This window comes from Chanodichthys erythropterus, chromosome 10 (assembly GCF_024489055.1).
Source record: "Chanodichthys erythropterus isolate Z2021 chromosome 10, ASM2448905v1, whole genome shotgun sequence".
Lineage (NCBI taxonomy): Eukaryota > Metazoa > Chordata > Actinopteri > Cypriniformes > Xenocyprididae > Chanodichthys > Chanodichthys erythropterus.
In genome coordinates this window covers 29054077-29071519 of record NC_090230.1, presented here as the reverse complement: position 1 = coordinate 29071519, position 17443 = coordinate 29054077, and the positions used below count along the sequence as shown (strand labels likewise).

General features: G+C 39.3%; 1 protein-coding gene and 1 long non-coding RNA gene across 3 annotated transcripts in view; one reads left to right on the top strand and one right to left on the bottom strand.

The window, feature by feature from the left end:
- LOC137028448 (uncharacterized) overlaps window positions 1–17443 on the bottom strand; it is a 77487-nt gene that overhangs the window by 43744 nt on the left and 16300 nt on the right. The window lies entirely within an intron of this gene.
- On the top strand, window positions 124–12943 carry LOC137028444 (myosin heavy chain, fast skeletal muscle-like). Its single transcript, XM_067397232.1, has 40 exons — window positions 124–178; window positions 327–534; window positions 675–818; window positions 906–1062; window positions 1669–1696; window positions 1783–1897; window positions 1987–2079; window positions 2181–2244; window positions 3854–3952; window positions 4036–4139; window positions 4320–4458; window positions 4540–4658; window positions 4768–4917; window positions 5005–5175; window positions 5251–5557; window positions 5794–5858; window positions 5939–6026; window positions 6098–6215; window positions 6322–6445; window positions 7242–7378; window positions 7466–7721; window positions 7801–8043; window positions 8128–8304; window positions 8402–8547; window positions 8626–8716; window positions 8826–9215; window positions 9290–9416; window positions 9501–9619; window positions 9702–9898; window positions 9983–10166; window positions 10246–10411; window positions 10504–10628; window positions 10839–11147; window positions 11248–11451; window positions 11736–11861; window positions 11959–12129; window positions 12221–12325; window positions 12413–12508; window positions 12620–12751; window positions 12894–12943. The coding sequence occupies exons 2-40, from the start codon at window positions 334–336 to the stop codon at window positions 12909–12911; spliced, it is 5805 nt and encodes a 1934-aa protein (XP_067253333.1). The 5' UTR covers window positions 124–178; window positions 327–333; the 3' UTR covers window positions 12912–12943.

Here is a 17443-nt window from a genome sequence, read left to right as displayed (position 1 = left end):
ATTTGACAGCTTCATTTTAATATAAGAATTAATGTAGAATGCCTGAGTGATCTTAATCAAATGATGTATACTAACCCATAATGGAAGATGCTAACACACTTCACTGACTATCTCTTGATCTTTTTCAGAATCCATAAATTGACAGCTGCTTTTTTTCCCTCTCGGAGCATCATAAAAGGTAAACTAATACAAGGTACATTTACTGATAAGTAACTGATTACAACATTGTGATGATAATGACAAGATGACCAGTATATAATGTGAAATCCTGAGAAAAGTAGAGAGGTAATACTAAGCAGAGTTAAGGTGAATATTTTACTCCACAGTGCAATCATGGGAGATGGTGAGATGGAGTGCTTCGGCCCGGCGGCCGTTTTCCTCCGGAAGCCGGAAAGAGAGAGGATAGAGGCTCAGAACACCCCCTTTGATGCCAAAACAGCATTCTTTGTGACGGTGCCGGATGAGATGTACCTGAAGGGTACTCTTGTTAGTAGAGAAGGCGGCAAAGCTACTGTCAAAACACTGTGTGGGAAAGTAAGTATCATGGATAAAAACTATTTCATATGTTACTGTGCTTGAGTCTGCAGAGGTTAAAGATCTTCAGTTAAAATATCATACAAATGTGTGTATGAAAAGTCTAATCTTTCTTGATCACCGATCAATGTTCATTACAGACTGTCACGGTAAAAGAAGATGAAATCTTCCCCATGAATCCTCCCAAGTTTGACAAAATGGAGGACATGGCCATGATGACCCACCTCAGTGAGCCTGCTGTGCTGTTTAACCTCAAAGAGCGTTACGCAGCATGGATGATCTACGTAAGTCTAAGCAAATCATATTTTATTCTTTTATTCATGAGAGAGGGCAAAAGCATCGTTAAACTGGACTATATATCTCCGTTTCAGACCTACTCTGGCTTGTTCTGCGTCACTGTCAATCCCTACAAGTGGCTCCCAGTGTACGATGCAGTCGTTGTGGCCGGATACAGAGGCAAAAAGAGGATTGAAGCCCCGCCTCACATCTTCTCCATCTCCGACAACGCCTACCAGTTCATGCTCACTGGTAAGTGGATTCCAGAAGTCTCTCAACAAACAAGATTTATTACCGTTTATAACATTTATAAATTTATATTTGGAAAGATATCGCAGGAAACTGCAACCTATAATTTCATCCGTGTGTTTAAGTCATATCCGTGAAAAAAGCAAAGAGTTCAGGCTACTACTATCTTCAAGGGAAGTTTGTTTTCCGCACATAACTTTTAGTTTTATGCTTCAACCGTTAGAGAGCTAAAAGTTGCATAATGTAGCCTTGACTAAATACAAACAATATGTATATTATTTTTTTATAAAATTCACTGTTGCAAAAAAATTTTAATAAGCTCATATAAAAAAGCTCTGATAATGATTTTTATTCTTAGTTAACAACTAGCTAGTAAACCATACTTAGCAGGTATTTCAATGTTTCATTCAATTAGCAATTACTTCATAACAACCATTATTTAAGTATTACAAGTATTATTTGGATAATTTCTTTTTTTACTGAACCTCGTCTATATGCACTTACATTAATTTATGAAAATTATGAATGAACTAAAAATACTTTATGACACTTTATGCCTTCAAGTTAATATAAAGTAAACCCTGTTAACATTTCATGGTGTAATTTCAGATCGTGAGAACCAGTCTGTCCTGATTACGTGAGTACATTTTCTCCTGAAGATTTTTGATTATAATGTAAATTGGTAGAAGATTTATGACTAAATGATCTATTGTGAACCTCCAGTGGAGAATCTGGTGCTGGAAAGACTGTGAACACAAAACGTGTCATTCAGTACTTTGCAACTGTTGGTGCAATGTCTGGAACGAAGAAGGCAGAACCTGTTGCTGGAAAAATGCAGGTTTGTGAATATCTCTTCAAGACAATGTGATTGATAACAGTATTTGTGCTTTACCTCATAACTATCCATTGTCCTACAATTACATATAGGGATCACTGGAGGACCAAATTGTGGCAGCCAACCCTCTGCTGGAGGCTTATGGTAATGCCAAGACTGTGAGGAATGACAACTCCTCTCGTTTTGTAAGTTGAACTAATGAATCATTATAACATTATACAACTTCAGTCACACCTTCAAAGCTTCCAAACACCTGAGCTTTTGTAAATGCTTTCAATCTTCATAGGGTAAATTCATCAGGATTCACTTTGGGACCACTGGAAAACTGGCCTCAGCTGACATTGAAACTTGTGAGTAACATTGTTTTAAACCAAATAGGGCTGTGAAGAGAGTGAGAGAGTTCAGAGAGTGAGGGCAAAAAAAAAAAAAAAAAAAAACTTTTTTCCATTGTTAATGTTAGTTCATGTTAGTTCTTTATGATGCTAAATTAATTTATTTTAATAGCCTATAAAAATTATCTAGAAATTTACAAATTTCCCTCTTTGTTCTCTTTATACAGAACATTTTCCTTTCTATTGGCCAATGATAATTCTGAAAGAAAATGCACAGATGTCTACTGTTGCTTTAGTAACATACTTTCACATGCATCTGACTGACAAATAAACCGCGTGCTCTTATTTCAGTCATATTAATATTGTAGTTATTTCAGCAATTTCCTTCGTACCCTCAGTTTAACGAAATTAAGTTAAATTTTATTTATCATTCATCGGAACTGTGCGTATGCATTTCAGACAATTAGATCATGTGTTTGCTCCGTCCATGCAATAAATGCACGGCATGAGTAAGCGGGGTTTTACTTTTTGAGGAACCCCCCCGTCCAAAAAAACGGAATCGACGGCCTGGGTGAAGGTTAACGCGTGTATGTTGACTTAATTGATGTGCCCTATGCTCCATCTATTAAACCTTCCATATGATCAGTCTTGAACACAGATTTGCAGTAATACCTTCACTTTAATCTACTAGAAATAATGAATTAAGAACAATACAGAATAAACCACATATAACATTTTATTTGTCAAGTAAAAATGTATCATGCCAATTACATTACAGTTAGACAATTAGAAGCCAATCCAGAAATAATAAATGCATAACATCAATTACTCAAAGAAAAGCATATACACACAGTGATGAGTGAATGTCTTCAGACATTCAACCATCTTTGCATGGAGGCGTTGTCCTATGCCATTTCTTTGAGATCTTCTCTCCAGATGAGTTTTATTGCTTTATTGCAGGGCACTTGATCTCAGTTTTTGTCTAGCAGGAAAATCAAATCTTACAACTTCAACTTCTCAGGACAGGTAATATCAATGATATGATCCATTTCCATAAAACTTACACTTTACGCAATTAAAGCATTTTATATCAGCAGTAGTGACCATGCAATGACTTGGCAGATTTATCAATGGCTTGAGTGGTTTGACTCAGGATAGAGAGCTGTCATCTGCTCATGTGAATAGCAGTGGCCGTCCTGAGGAGAGCTCAAACGTGGGCTGCTAAAAAATGTGTCAATGAGAAATACGGACGGAACTCAAGCACAATACAGTGAAAGGCAGTAAATAGTGCAGTGCGTATCTGTGAAGAAGAGCTGAGAGGCACGATTGATGCCGCACAACGTCTCCATTAATTTGCGCATGTAGTAATTTAATGTTTATGTAGTTTAAAGCACTGAATCACTATAGAATCGTGATTAATTCAATTCCTAGCATTTAAAATCGATTACTGCCTGGAATAAAAGATTCATGATTCAAAAGTACATGTTTCAAGATCAATGCATATGCATCGTCAGGATTTGTAATTGATGCATTGGGAAAACGAGTTAATTGTTACACCCCTAAAAGTTTAAGATGGGTAAATCAAATGCAGTCAATGTCCTTTTTCTCCATTTTTGTCTTTAAAAAGATCTGCTGGAAAAGTCAAGAGTAACATTCCAGCTGTCTGCTGAGAGGAGCTACCACATCTTCTACCAGCTCATGACCGGACACAAGCCAGAGCTGCTCGGTGAGGAATCTACAGTATTGTGTGTTTCATTCATTTCCATGTTTGAGAACACTGTTAACATACTGCACATCAATTCTTTACAGAGGCCCTGCTCATCACCACCAACCCTTACGACTATCCAATGATCAGCCAGGGTGAAATCACTGTCAAGAGTATCAATGATGTGGAGGAGTTCATTGCCACAGATGTATGTGTACAACTACATTATTATAAGTATTAGTAGTATTTTCAGATTCTATGAAATATGTCTGAGCAAGCAAACATCAGACAACAAACAAACCGAATACTGCATGACATTCAATATAAAATACCCTTCTCTTTGACCTTAATTAAAAATGTGTGATTAATTTGGTCATTGTATAAACAGACAGCCATTGACATTCTGGGCTTCAATGCTGATGAGAAAATCAGCATCTACAAGCTGACAGGTGCTGTGATGCATCATGGGAACATGAAGTTCAAACAGAAGCAGAGAGAGGAGCAGGCCGAACCTGACGGCACTGAGGGTAAGATGTACTATTAGCACATATTAACATATGAACATTCACTTCATTAGTACAATAATTCATAAAACTGTTCTTCCTCAGTGGCTGATAAAATCGCCTACCTCATGGGCCTCAACTCTGCTGACATGCTGAAAGCTCTGTGTTACCCCAGAGTGAAGGTCGGAAATGAGATGGTGACCAAAGGCCAGACAGTACCACAGGTGATCACTTATCTACTAAAATAAATTTAGAAATGTCTCAGACATTTATAGTTGTCTTGTGAAGTAAAAGTGTAATGATATGATCTACACTGACCTTTGAACTTCTCAGGTGAACAACGCAGTCTCTGCGCTCTGCAAGTCTGTCTATGAGAAAATGTTCTTGTGGATGGTCATCCGTATCAATGAGATGTTGGACACAAAGCAGCCTAGACAGTTCTTCATTGGTGTGCTGGACATCGCTGGATTTGAGATCTTTGATGTGAGCATCAGTTATCAAAGTCTCTGTAACATTAAGGATATAAAGATAATAGACAATAGTAAGAAATTTCCTCTGTTTAATTAACAGTTCAACAGCTTGGAGCAGCTTTGCATCAACTTCACAAATGAGAAACTGCAACAGTTCTTCAACCACCACATGTTTGTTCTGGAGCAAGAGGAGTACAAGAAAGAAGGCATTGATTGGGAGTTCATTGACTTTGGTATGGACTTGGCTGCCTGCATTGAGCTCATTGAGAAGGTAAGAGGACATTCAGCAAATTAAAATGACTATTCATATTGTGCCTGTACTTGACCATGAATATTTCTTCAACAGCCAATGGGCATCTTCTCCATCCTTGAAGAGGAGTGCATGTTCCCCAAAGCTACAGACACAAGCTTCAAAAACAAGTTGCATGATCAGCATCTGGGCAAAGCTGCAGCTTTCCAGAAGCCAAAGCCTGCCAAAGGTAAGGCAGAGGCCCACTTCTCTCTGGTGCACTACGCCGGCACTGTGGACTACAACATTAATGGCTGGTTGGACAAGAACAAGGATCCACTGAATGACTCTGTTGTGCAACTCTACCAAAAGTCATCACTCAAAGTGCTGGCCTTCCTGTATGCCTCTCATGGAGCTGCTGAAGGTACATCTGCATTTTCTCGTTTTCTTTGTGTTTTAATTATGTACAAGACACCTGCGAAAACGATTTTCATAGTGTTACACACTATGATCACAGATTCTAAAGTTTCATGAAAATATGACCTATATCAATGTAAAATAACAGATTCAACAAGATTGAAATAGAGATTCATTTGAAGGGTTTAATGAAAAGCAACACAACATCATTAAAGACAATTTTTTTTCATTGACATAAAACAGAGGGAGGCGGTGGAAAGAAGAAGAAGAAGGGTGGTTCCTTCCAGACTGTCTCTGCACTTTTTAGGGTAAACAGATTCTCTCTTTTAATGAAGGAGGTGATATTTATCTCTAATAAAGCTTATACTAATGACAAACATTTCCACAGGAGAACTTGGGTAAGCTGATGACTAACCTGAGGAGCACTCACCCTCACTTTGTGCGCTGCTTGATTCCAAATGAGTCCAAAACTCCAGGTAAACTTAATCCCTGAAGTCTCAAAAGTTTTGAAAATATCTCTGGAACCTAAAGAACATTTTCTTTGCAGGTCTGATGGAGAACTTCCTGGTTATCCACCAGCTCAGGTGTAATGGTGTGCTGGAAGGTATCAGAATCTGCAGGAAGGGTTTCCCCAGCAGAATCCTCTATGGTGACTTCAAACAGAGGTAAAGACCTTTTTGCAACCTCCAAATTAGCACCACCTAATCTTCATCATTTTATGACTATTTTTTGGCTTCACGAGAACATGACTCTCCCCTGAATGTCCTCTAGATACAAAGTATTAAATGCTAGCGTCATCCCTGAGGGACAGTTCATTGACAACAAAAAGGCTTCAGAGAAACTCTTGGGCTCGATTGATGTTGACCACACCCAATACAAGTTTGGACACACCAAGGTGATCAAACCCTACTAACCCTAAACCAAAAGTACACTATTTTGCCAAAAGTTTCGGGACACTCCTCCAAATCACTGAATTCGGGTGTTCCAATCACTTCCATAGCCACAGGTGTATAAAATAATGCACCTAGGCATACAGACTGCTTCTAAAAACATTTGTGAAAGAATGGGTTGCTCTCAGGAGCTCAGTGAATTCAAACTTGGTCCCGTGATAGGTTGCCATCTGTGCAAGAAATCCATTCTTGAAATTTTCTCACTACGAAATATTCTACAGTCAACTGTTCGTGGTATTATAACAAAGTGGAGGCAATTGGGAACAACAGCAACTCAGCCACGAAGTGGTAGGCCACGTAAAATCAGAGAACGCTGAGGCGCACAGTGCGCAGTACATTTTTACATGCATTTTTGGGTGAAGCACCCCTTTAACAGGTTCAATCATTCCTGTAATTCCATGGAAAACAAAAAGCTAAATTACACAATGGCATTCTAAATAATTCTGTACTTGCAACTTTCATGTAACAGTTTGAGGGGGGAAGGTCTTGCACTAGATGGTAAAGATGAATGCATAGATTTGCTGCCATTGAAAACAAGAGAGCATCAGTAAGGTCAGGCACTGACGTGGTGATGGGGTCTGGCTGACATTGTTATGCCTCCACAAAAAGTTGAGTCAAAGTTGAAAGCACAGAATTCTCTAAAATGTCATTGTATAGTATAGAATAGAATATATGTTTTCACTTCTACTCTCACATCTACTTGGCTTCTTTAAAACTACTATATACCAAATGTTCTTGTAGGTGTTCTTCAAAGCTGGTCTGTTGGGTACTCTTGAGGAGATGAGAGATGAGAAACTAGCAGAACTGGTTACAATGACTCAGGCTTTGTGCCGTGGATATGTCATGAGGAAGGAGTTTGTCAAAATGATGGCGAGGAGGTATGAATGAACTTACAAAACTGTTTGAAACAACTGTTTGTTATGAAAGATTGATAATGACTAATTTACTGATTGGAATTTACACAGAGAATCAATTTATTCCATCCAATACAACATCCGCTCATTCATGAATGTGAAACATTGGCCATGGATGAAGCTCTACTTCAAGATCAAGCCTCTTCTGAAGAGTGCAGAGACTGAGAAAGAAATGGTAGCCATGAAGGAGAACTTTGAGAAAATGAAGGAGGATCTAACAAAGGCATTAGCTAAAAAGAAAGAGCTTGAGGAGAAAATGGTTTCACTTCTTCAAGAGAAAAACGATCTTCAACTGCAAGTAGCAGCTGTGAGTATTTCCGTTCTTACTGAGTCAAAATGAAACCTGTAGCAGCCAAAAGTCATTAAACTACATCCATCTCAAACAGGAAACCGAAAACCTCTCTGATGCTGAGGAGAGATGTGAAGGTCTCATCAAAAGCAAGATCCAGCTTGAGGGAAAACTCAAAGAGGCAACTGAGAGACTGGAGGATGAAGAAGAAATCAATGCTGAACTTACTGCCAAGAAGAGGAAACTGGAGGACGAATGCTCTGAACTGAAGAAAGACATTGATGACCTGGAGCTCACCTTGGCCAAAGTGGAGAAGGAGAAACATGCAACAGAAAATAAGGTCAATCATTTTTTCATATGTTCTTCATACTGATGAACGTTTTGGGTCTCGAGAATTAAAACAATGAACAATGTTTCTATTTAGGTTAAAAACCTGACGGAGGAGATGGCTTCTCAGGATGAGAGCGTTGCCAAGCTGACCAAAGAGAAGAAAGCTCTCCAAGAGGCACACCAGCAGACTCTTGATGACCTTCAGGCAGAGGAAGACAAAGTCAACACTCTGACTAAATCTAAGACAAAGCTTGAGCAGCAAGTTGACGATGTAAGATGATTGGCATGAGAAAAAGACCTTGAATCAATGGGAAATCAATTTTGTGTCTCTAAACTAGACTTAAATGCTCTGGTTTCTGTAACAATAGCTTGAGGGCTCACTGGAGCAAGAGAAGAAGCTCCGTATGGACCTTGAGAGAGCCAAGAGGAAGCTCGAGGGTGATCTGAAACTGGCCCAGGAGTCCATAATGGACCTGGAGAATGACAAACAGCAATCAGATGAGAAGATCAAAAAGTGAGTGGACATTAGTAATCACACAATTACAGAAAATTAGTATTTTACACATTTTACAAAACAATACTTTAAATACAGGAAAGATTTTGAGATTAGTCAGTTTCTCAGCAAGATTGAGGATGAACAGTCTTTGGGAGCACAGCTTCAGAAGAAGATAAAAGAACTTCAGGTAACACTAACCATAATCTTTTCAATATGAAACTGTGAAGTAGATGCATAGCTGGGAAAACCCACATTACCAATATCACTGGGTAATTCGATTTTCGTTTTTTATTTAGGCCCGTATCGAGGAGCTGGAAGAGGAAATTGAGGCTGAGCGAGCTGCTCGTGCTAAAGTGGAGAAGCAGAGAGCTGATCTCTCCAGGGAACTTGAAGAGATCAGCGAGAGGCTTGAGGAAGCTGGTGGTGCCACTGCTGCCCAGATTGAGATGAACAAGAAGCGTGAAGCTGAATTCCAGAAGTTGCGTCGTGATCTGGAAGAGTCCACCTTGCAGCATGAAGCTACGGCCGCAGCTCTCCGAAAGAAGCAGGCAGACAGTGTGGCTGAGCTTGGAGAACAGATCGACAACCTCCAGCGCGTCAAGCAGAAGCTAGAGAAGGAGAAGAGTGAATACAAGATGGAGATTGATGACTTGACAAGCAACATGGAGGCTGTGGCTAAATCAAAGGTAATTTCACTAGGGGATCATTAAATATAAAAGCATCTTTACGAACATCTGTATATAACCTTGAATCTCTTTAGGCTAATTTAGAGAAGATGTGCCGAACCCTGGAAGACCAGCTAAGTGAAATCAAGGCCAAGAGTGATGAAAATATTCGTCAGTTGAATGACATGAATGCACAACGTGCAAGACTTCAGACTGAAAATGGTAAGAAAGAGTAAGCTGCACATGTAAAAACTGAGTAAAAAACTTTGTTTGTCATTACATTTCATAGTAATATCTGTTTCCAAGGTGAATTTAGTCGCCAACTGGAAGAGAAAGAAGCACTTGTTTCACAATTAACTAGAGGAAAACAGGCTTATACACAACAAATTGAGGAACTCAAAAGACATATTGAGGAAGAAGTCAAGGTAGAGCTATACATAAATATTTAGCTTTTATTATAAAGTAAACAACTGTATAGATGTTAACTCAAAATGTTTTGCCTGATAGGCCAAGAACGCTCTGGCCCATGCGGTTCAGTCTGCCCGCCATGACTGTGATTTGCTCAGAGAGCAGTATGAGGAAGAGCAGGAGGCCAAAGCTGAACTCCAGCGTGGAATGTCTAAGGCCAACAGTGAGGTGGCTCAGTGGAGAACAAAATATGAGACTGATGCCATCCAACGCACTGAGGAGCTTGAGGAATCCAAGTAAATATATCATTGGGAAAAGTCTTCAGTATCATACATTTAATATGACAAATATATTTCATAATTTCAAATAACTTTCCTCAGGAAAAAGCTGGCCCAGCGTCTGCAGGATGCTGAAGAATCCATTGAGGCGGTGAACTCCAAGTGTGCCTCTCTGGAAAAGACCAAACAGAGACTGCAGGGTGAAGTAGAGGATCTCATGATTGATGTGGAGAGGGCAAATGCATTGGCAGCCAACCTTGACAAGAAGCAGAGAAACTTTGACAAGGTAAGAAATACATGGACAACCTATAAACCTAAACGTTGAAACGAGGACTTACCAATGACTACATTTCTTTCATTATTAGGTGCTAGCAGATTGGAAACAGAAGTATGAGGAAAGTCAGGCTGAACTAGAAGGTGCTCAGAAAGAAGCTCGTTCTCTCAGCACTGAGCTTTTCAAAATGAAGAACTCCTATGAGGAAGCTCTTGACCACCTGGAGACCCTGAAGAGGGAGAACAAGAATCTGCAACGTAATGCAACTTTTTGTTTGTACAACAAGGACTAAAAAAAGAGATGTATTATAACAGAAAATCTTACACTTATGATTTATAAACCCTTTTAGAGGAGATTTCTGACCTCACTGAACAGCTTGGAGAGACTGGAAAGAGCATTCATGAGTTAGAGAAAGCCAAGAAGACAGTGGAGTCTGAGAAATCAGAGATCCAAACTGCACTTGAAGAAGCTGAGGTGCCATTCCTTTGCTATAATACAAACATTATACCATTGCTTTAAATAATATTGAAACATTGAACATGGAATGGTTCTAAACCTTAATTTTAATTTATGCAAATAATGTTCTTCTTAAACCTTCAGAAATGTACTGCCATCACTCTAGAGGCTACAGTATATTGTGACAAATGTAAAAAGTAAGTCAGTTGTTTCTTTTTGTCCCTGTAGGGCACCCTGGAGCATGAAGAGTCCAAGATTCTTCGTGTGCAGCTGGAGCTGAACCAGGTGAAGAGTGAGATTGACAGGAAGCTTGCTGAGAAGGATGAGGAGATGGAACAGATCAAGAGGAACAGCCAAAGAGTGATTGATTCCATGCAGAGCACTCTGGACTCTGAGATCAGGAGCAGAAATGATGCTCTGAGAGTCAAAAAGAAGATGGAGGGAGATCTGAATGAGATGGAGATCCAGCTGAGTCATGCCAACCGCCAGGCTGCTGAGGCCCAGAAACAGCTCAGGAACGTCCAAGGCCAACTCAAGGTTTCTTTCTGTAGAATGTGGAATTGCAATAAACATTAAATGTTTGACTATATGAATTAACCAAAGCATGACAACTAACAAAGAAAGAATGTTGCCACAGGATGCCCAGCTGCACCTTGATGACGCTCTCAGAGGACAGGAGGACATGAAGGAGCAGGTGGCCATGGTGGAGCGCAGGAATAACCTGATGCAAGCAGAGATTGAGGAGCTGAGAGCTGCACTGGAGCAAACAGAGAGAGGCCGCAAAGTGGCGGAGCAGGAGCTGGTTGATGCCAGCGAGCGTGTGGGACTGCTGCACTCACAAGTACAAACAATTACTAAATACCAGGAACAAATTCAGGATACATGATAAACTTTCATATGAATGTACAAGTCAAGTTACCTTTCTTATATAGCGCATTTTACAATGCAGACTGTGTCAAATAATTTTGTCTGCACAGTATCTCTAGAAGAAAATGGTGTCATTGTCCAGCTAAAGTAAATTCAGTTATTTAGTTAATTAATCTATACATCAGCTCTGGATAAAAAATACTGATTTCATCGTCCAGCTCAGCTCAGTACACTAAACTAACTGCTTACATCCCACAGAATACAAGTCTTATTAACACCAAGAAGAAGCTTGAAGCTGATCTGGTCCAGGTTCAAGGTGAGGTGGATGATTCAGTCCAGGAGGCCAGAAATGCAGAGGAGAAGGCCAAGAAGGCCATCACTGATGTGAGTGTTTAAATTAGAATAGAGAAACAGAATGTAAATAGTTATTTGCATTGTATTTGTTTCTTGATTAACTCATTTCAATTGGCTTATATTTCAGGCTGCCATGATGGCTGAGGAGCTGAAGAAGGAGCAGGACACCAGTGCTCACCTGGAGAGGATGAAGAAGAATCTAGAGATTACTGTCAAAGACCTGCAGCACCGTCTGGATGAGGCTGAAAGTCTGGCCATGAAGGGTGGAAAGAAACAGCTCCAGAAACTGGAGTCCAGGGTAAATTTGAGTGTTTAGGAACAAAACAAGTTTTTAGATGTACTGGTCATGCCAGAGATTTGACAGGTGAAACAATAACTCTCTACTGAAGGTGCGTGAGTTAGAGTCTGAAGTTGAAGCTGAGCAGAGACGTGGTGCAGATGCTGTGAAAGGAGTGCGCAAGTATGAGAGGAGGGTGAAGGAGCTCACCTACCAGGTAAAACTACCCAGGAATTAGAAATTCACCACCTTTCTTAATAATATACAGTTTAACTAAGACCATGTCCAATATTTACTCCCAAAGACTGAGGAAGACAAGAAGAACGTGATCCGACTGCAGGATCTGGTAGACAAGCTGCAGCTGAAAGTGAAGGCCTACAAGCGCCAGGCTGAAGAATCTGTAAGTCTAAATCAAATGTCTGGAGCGTGAAGTTTTAGTATTGACAAAAGAGTCCAGTGCCATGAATGCACTGCTATTAAATGGGTTGGATATCTTGCATTATTGTAACAGGAGGAGCAGGCCAACACTCACCTGTCCAGGTACAGGAAGGTGCAGCATGAGCTGGAGGAGGCTCAGGAGCGCGCTGACATCGCCGAGTCCCAGGTCAACAAGCTCAGGACCAAGAGCCGTGAGATCGGGAAGGTATTGTAATTTTTTTATTTTTTTTTTTTGCAAAAGGTGTAGAGGTATCTTAATATACACTGCTTAATATACACAAGTCTCTGACTGAAAAAAACAACAACATGCAAATTCATTTTTGTAAATGTCTTTTTATTTACTGAAGAGCAAGGATGAAGAATGAAGATGAGACATCACACCACATCTACAAGCAGGCATATAATATGACTTACTTGTGCTGTGTCTTACATGTCCATTAAATGCAGTTTTTCAAAGCACTTTCTGTCTGTGTTATTGTAGACTGGTAAGATTACAGGTTCAATTCTCAGGAAATGCATGGACTAATACAAAATAATTTATATATTGAACGCAATGTAAGTTGCTTAGGAAAGTTTCTACCAAATGTCTATACTTTTACGCAAATACCTAATTTTAAAATTCAGCGAAATTATAAAACCAAGTCATTATAATTTTTACCCATCAAACATAATACAACAGAGCTATACAATCCAAGCTTCTCACTTTCATTGACGAAGGAGAATTACTGTGCAAATGAAATATCAAATTATATGGCAATATCCAGCAGTATTTAATAGGGATGTTCATTTCGTTTTATTTCCCATAACTGTAAAAAAAGCTTGTTAACCAACAAGACTATGTTAAATTAGAATTAAATTAAATGACAATGGATAAGTGTCTGTGACCCATTAAAAATTACATGCGCAAAAAGCAGCATAAAAAACAGAACTTTTGGATTCACACATCATCACATCAAACACCTGCAGTGCTTCTGTGAATGGACAAAAACAGAATAAAAGTATTTCAGACAGGACCACTTTGGCAAGTTACTTTGTGTTTATTGAAACACAAGTTATCTTCCTTTTGGGGTTCTTGCTCCGAAATTAATTGAACATACAAGAGCTTTAACATTAACCCCCAAACATAATGAGAGGTATATGCAATCATCCGAATCAACATGCACATTGCACAATTTCTATATCCTAATTATTGTTAATGTAATTCATTTTTCAGGAGCTCATTGCTTCTACGTTCAGTTAAACTGCTAACAGTGATTGTAAATTAATTCCCTAAATTATTACATTATTTGCTAACTGCATTCTTTAAATTGTAATGTTGACATGCATTCTCTGTAAAGCTGCTTTGAAATGATATGTATCGTGAAAAGCGCTATACAAATAAATGTGAATTGAATTGAATTGAATATTAACTTGCCCAAAGAAGAACCCCCCCCCCCCCCCCTCCTCCTCTGAGGAATCCATAATAGGCGGTGAGAAATGCTGCTTCTAGAAGCAAGTTTGTGTGCAGAGTGAAAAGGCATGATCTTAATTTATCCACCATCATATGCACCTGGTAGATATAGCGGTAGATATTTACAGTATCACAGAAGTGAGTACACCCCTCAAATTTTAGTAAATATTTTATTATATATTTTCATGTGACAACACTGAAGAAATGACACTTTGCTTCAATGTCAGGTAGTGAGTGTACAGCTTGTATAACAGTGTAAATTTGCTGTCCCCTCAAAATAACTCAATACACAGCCATTAACTGTCTGGAGTCAGGAAACGCGCCAGCACGTTTTGCAGGATTTTTTTCACATTGCAGCAAAACAGACATAAAATACTCAATTTTTTGTCATAGAGACATAAGTAATATATCAATTGAAACTATAGAATATCTTCTTTTATTTGTGTACACTCAGAGTAAAAACAAAATGATGCGTGATCTCTCGTCTCCCTCAGAACGAAGTCCAATCTGATAGTTCTCAGAAAATGAACTGTAACTTAGTGAATACTAATGACACAAAAATGAGACTTATGTCTAACAAAACGTTGAAATGTCAGGTTTTAAATCGTGTAAGTCAAATCGAAAACAAAAATTCTGTGTTTATATAATCTGTATGAAAAGAGAGCCATGTCAGAAGTCTGTGATTCAGCTCATTATCTGCTAATGCGTCCACGCCCATGGAACGAGCACTATTCATATGTAAATTAAGCAATACATGTATACATCGTCTCAATCGTGTATTTATTGTCTTCAAAAGTGTTTTGAATAGCCATAGTTAGCGATCTCTGGCCTTTTAGTTCCTGGAGAGACACATTGTTGTTCTTCTTTGGATTAATTTGTGGACTAAAAGGTGTACAGAGCGCCCTCCGGCTGCAAGTATGAATTGAAAACACAGTATCCAGCGCTCGTAGTGATGACAATAAATATTGAATAAATATTACTCCTCTGTATAAAACAAAATGGTATACACATGAGAATCCATCAATATTTCTCCAAATGTGCATGCTTTTAAGCTAAAAGGCTATATGAAATGCCATAGAGGTAACATAATTGTTCAGACACTTTGCATCACAGAAATACATTATATTTTAAAGTATATAATAGAATACCTTTATTTTAAATTGTAATAATATTTCACAGTATTGCCGTTTTTTCTGTATGTTTGATATACACCATGAAAGCTTGAGACACAATCACAGAAGGTTTTTTCACAGCCTACCTGACTGAAAGAGCTCATTGTTTATGCAGGTCATTAGAGGTTCTTTTGTCTTCTCAGGTGTAAGCCTAGCTTGTGCTGAATACAGTGTAATGACACTTTTGTCATTTATATGTTTATGAACAACTGAAAAAAGCACAAATATCAGGGCACGTCAAAACTTCTCCAGGGCCCCAAAAATCCTCAGAAACCTGAGGGTTAAGCCATGCAGTTGTGGAGTTCACATGTTTAACCAGCAATGGAAACAAAGCAGATCCAACAAGGAGAATTACAAACATAACAAAAAGGAAGGAAAGAAAAGTACCGTGTGGGAACGTTTTAGTGAAGTAGTTAACCAGGACCAATCAAGTGCTGGGTACGTGATATGTAACGGATGTGAAATGCTGTATGTACCTATATAACAAAGTAATAAAGCCTATATCCAGCCTTTACTTGGGCTGAACATATTTAATTTAGCTGCTGCTGCAGAGCAAGTACAGAGACTTGCTACTTCCAATACATTCACTGATATAGTCTTCATCTTGAAAATGGCGCCCATTGTGGCTGATGTATTTGCTCCACTCTCCCGATACCACTGTATTGTATGTTTATTAGTGTTATTATGTGTTTTGAACACACAGCTTATGCAAGTGACAGTAAGATATAGTAGGGAAGAACTTTTGGACATTGGCAAAGTGCACTATGAACTCAAATGTCACCTTGTTGGATTGTGATTTTCTACTACATCTGGATCCAACAAACACCAGCCGACATGACATGGCAGCACCGGCTTCACGTGAGTGGCGCAGCCAACTAGCAGTGCATCTAAGGCAGAGACGAGGTAGGAGAAGCAGGCTATATGCCAGACTAAAGGCTAGAGCTACGCGACCACCGCTACCTAGCCTGCTACTAGCTAATGTCTGCTCACTCAAAAATAAAATGGACGAGCTGAGACCCAGAATCACAAACCAACGTGAGTTAAGGGAATGTTGTGCTCTTATTATCACAGAAACTTGGCTCTCGGAAAAAATTTGGACAGTTAGACCACATCTCAGTGTTTCTCTATCCAGCCTACAGACAACTCCTCACGCAAGTCCCTCCATTAAGTAAAACTCTTAAAGTGTGGTGTGCCGCGTCACCCCCTGGGTGGTTTCTGCCGCGACCACGTAACACTATCTTGGTCACGAGCCACTTCCTCTATTCATATTACTCAACTCCTGTAAAAGGTTTACCTTTATAGATTCAGGAGGAGTCAGGTAGGCGTACAATATTTTCTTCTTAGATTATATTATCTCAGGGTCTACTTCTGATCACTACCGTTCCTCCTAGGCCTACCTGATCTCAACCAAGCCTACCTGGCTGGGGTGGGTTAGCCTCCCGTTCAGTGCACCACAGCTGGCTCTTCGCCCTCAGAGGACAGCTATGCCTGCTAATGCACTCCCACGGCCCATTCTGTTGCGACTGGTTGGCAACCTTGACTGACTTTGTAAAGTCCGTCCGGATATCTTTATAAAAATCTATCTTTTTCAGACAGTCAACTTCTGATACCCCAAATGGATTCTCACTCTACAACAATAAACAGACTGAGACAATACTATCAGAGTTTGAGGGCAGTCCCCATTCTCATTTTATTATTTCTTGCAAAGGCAAAAGCTAAATACACCACTTTATGCCAGCTAAGCTGGAAGTTCCATGGGCCAGATAAATAATTACATTTTTAAAGCTTACCCTCTTCTCTATTCAGTATATGTTCTTCTCTAGGAAAATCAGTTGTCTTCTTTGATCTTCTGAGGGTTGTGGTCTGGCGAAAACTTCCTCTTGCTGCTTGCTTGTATGCTCTTTCTTTCTTCAGCAAAATTACACAACTACTACTACTACTACTCCAACTACTCTCTTCAGAGAGCTAAAAAGGCCCCAATATTTGTATTTTCTTTTGACACACTTTATCTCTTTGGTTTCTACTTGTGTCAATGGCTAGGTTACTTGTCTATCACCGTCAATACTTTTTGTATTCACAGCAATGGCTTAAGCAATACACACATTTCTTTATTATACATTTTTATCAGATTTCTACCTTGCTAGACATTTATTTCCTAATTGTCTTCATTCTTATCAGTTACACACAACAATATTTCTCTCCCGAGCACCCATGCTCACCTACACACATAATGCAACATTTCTCATTTTTACAGGATGTGGTATACATTTCACTC

Bases quoted from the DNA above. Each gene is read 5' to 3' on its own strand.
- LOC137028444 (XM_067397232.1), top strand. From the start codon at position 334: ATGGGAGATGGTGAGATGGAGTGCTTCGGCCCGGCGGCCGTTTTCCTC. The intron at 4,918-5,004 runs GTGAGCATCAGT...TTTAATTAACAG, and splicing joins CTGGATTTGAGATCTTTGAT to TTCAACAGCTTGGAGCAGCT. The intron at 8,548-8,625 runs GTGAGTGGACAT...CTTTAAATACAG, and splicing joins TCAGATGAGAAGATCAAAAA to GAAAGATTTTGAGATTAGTC.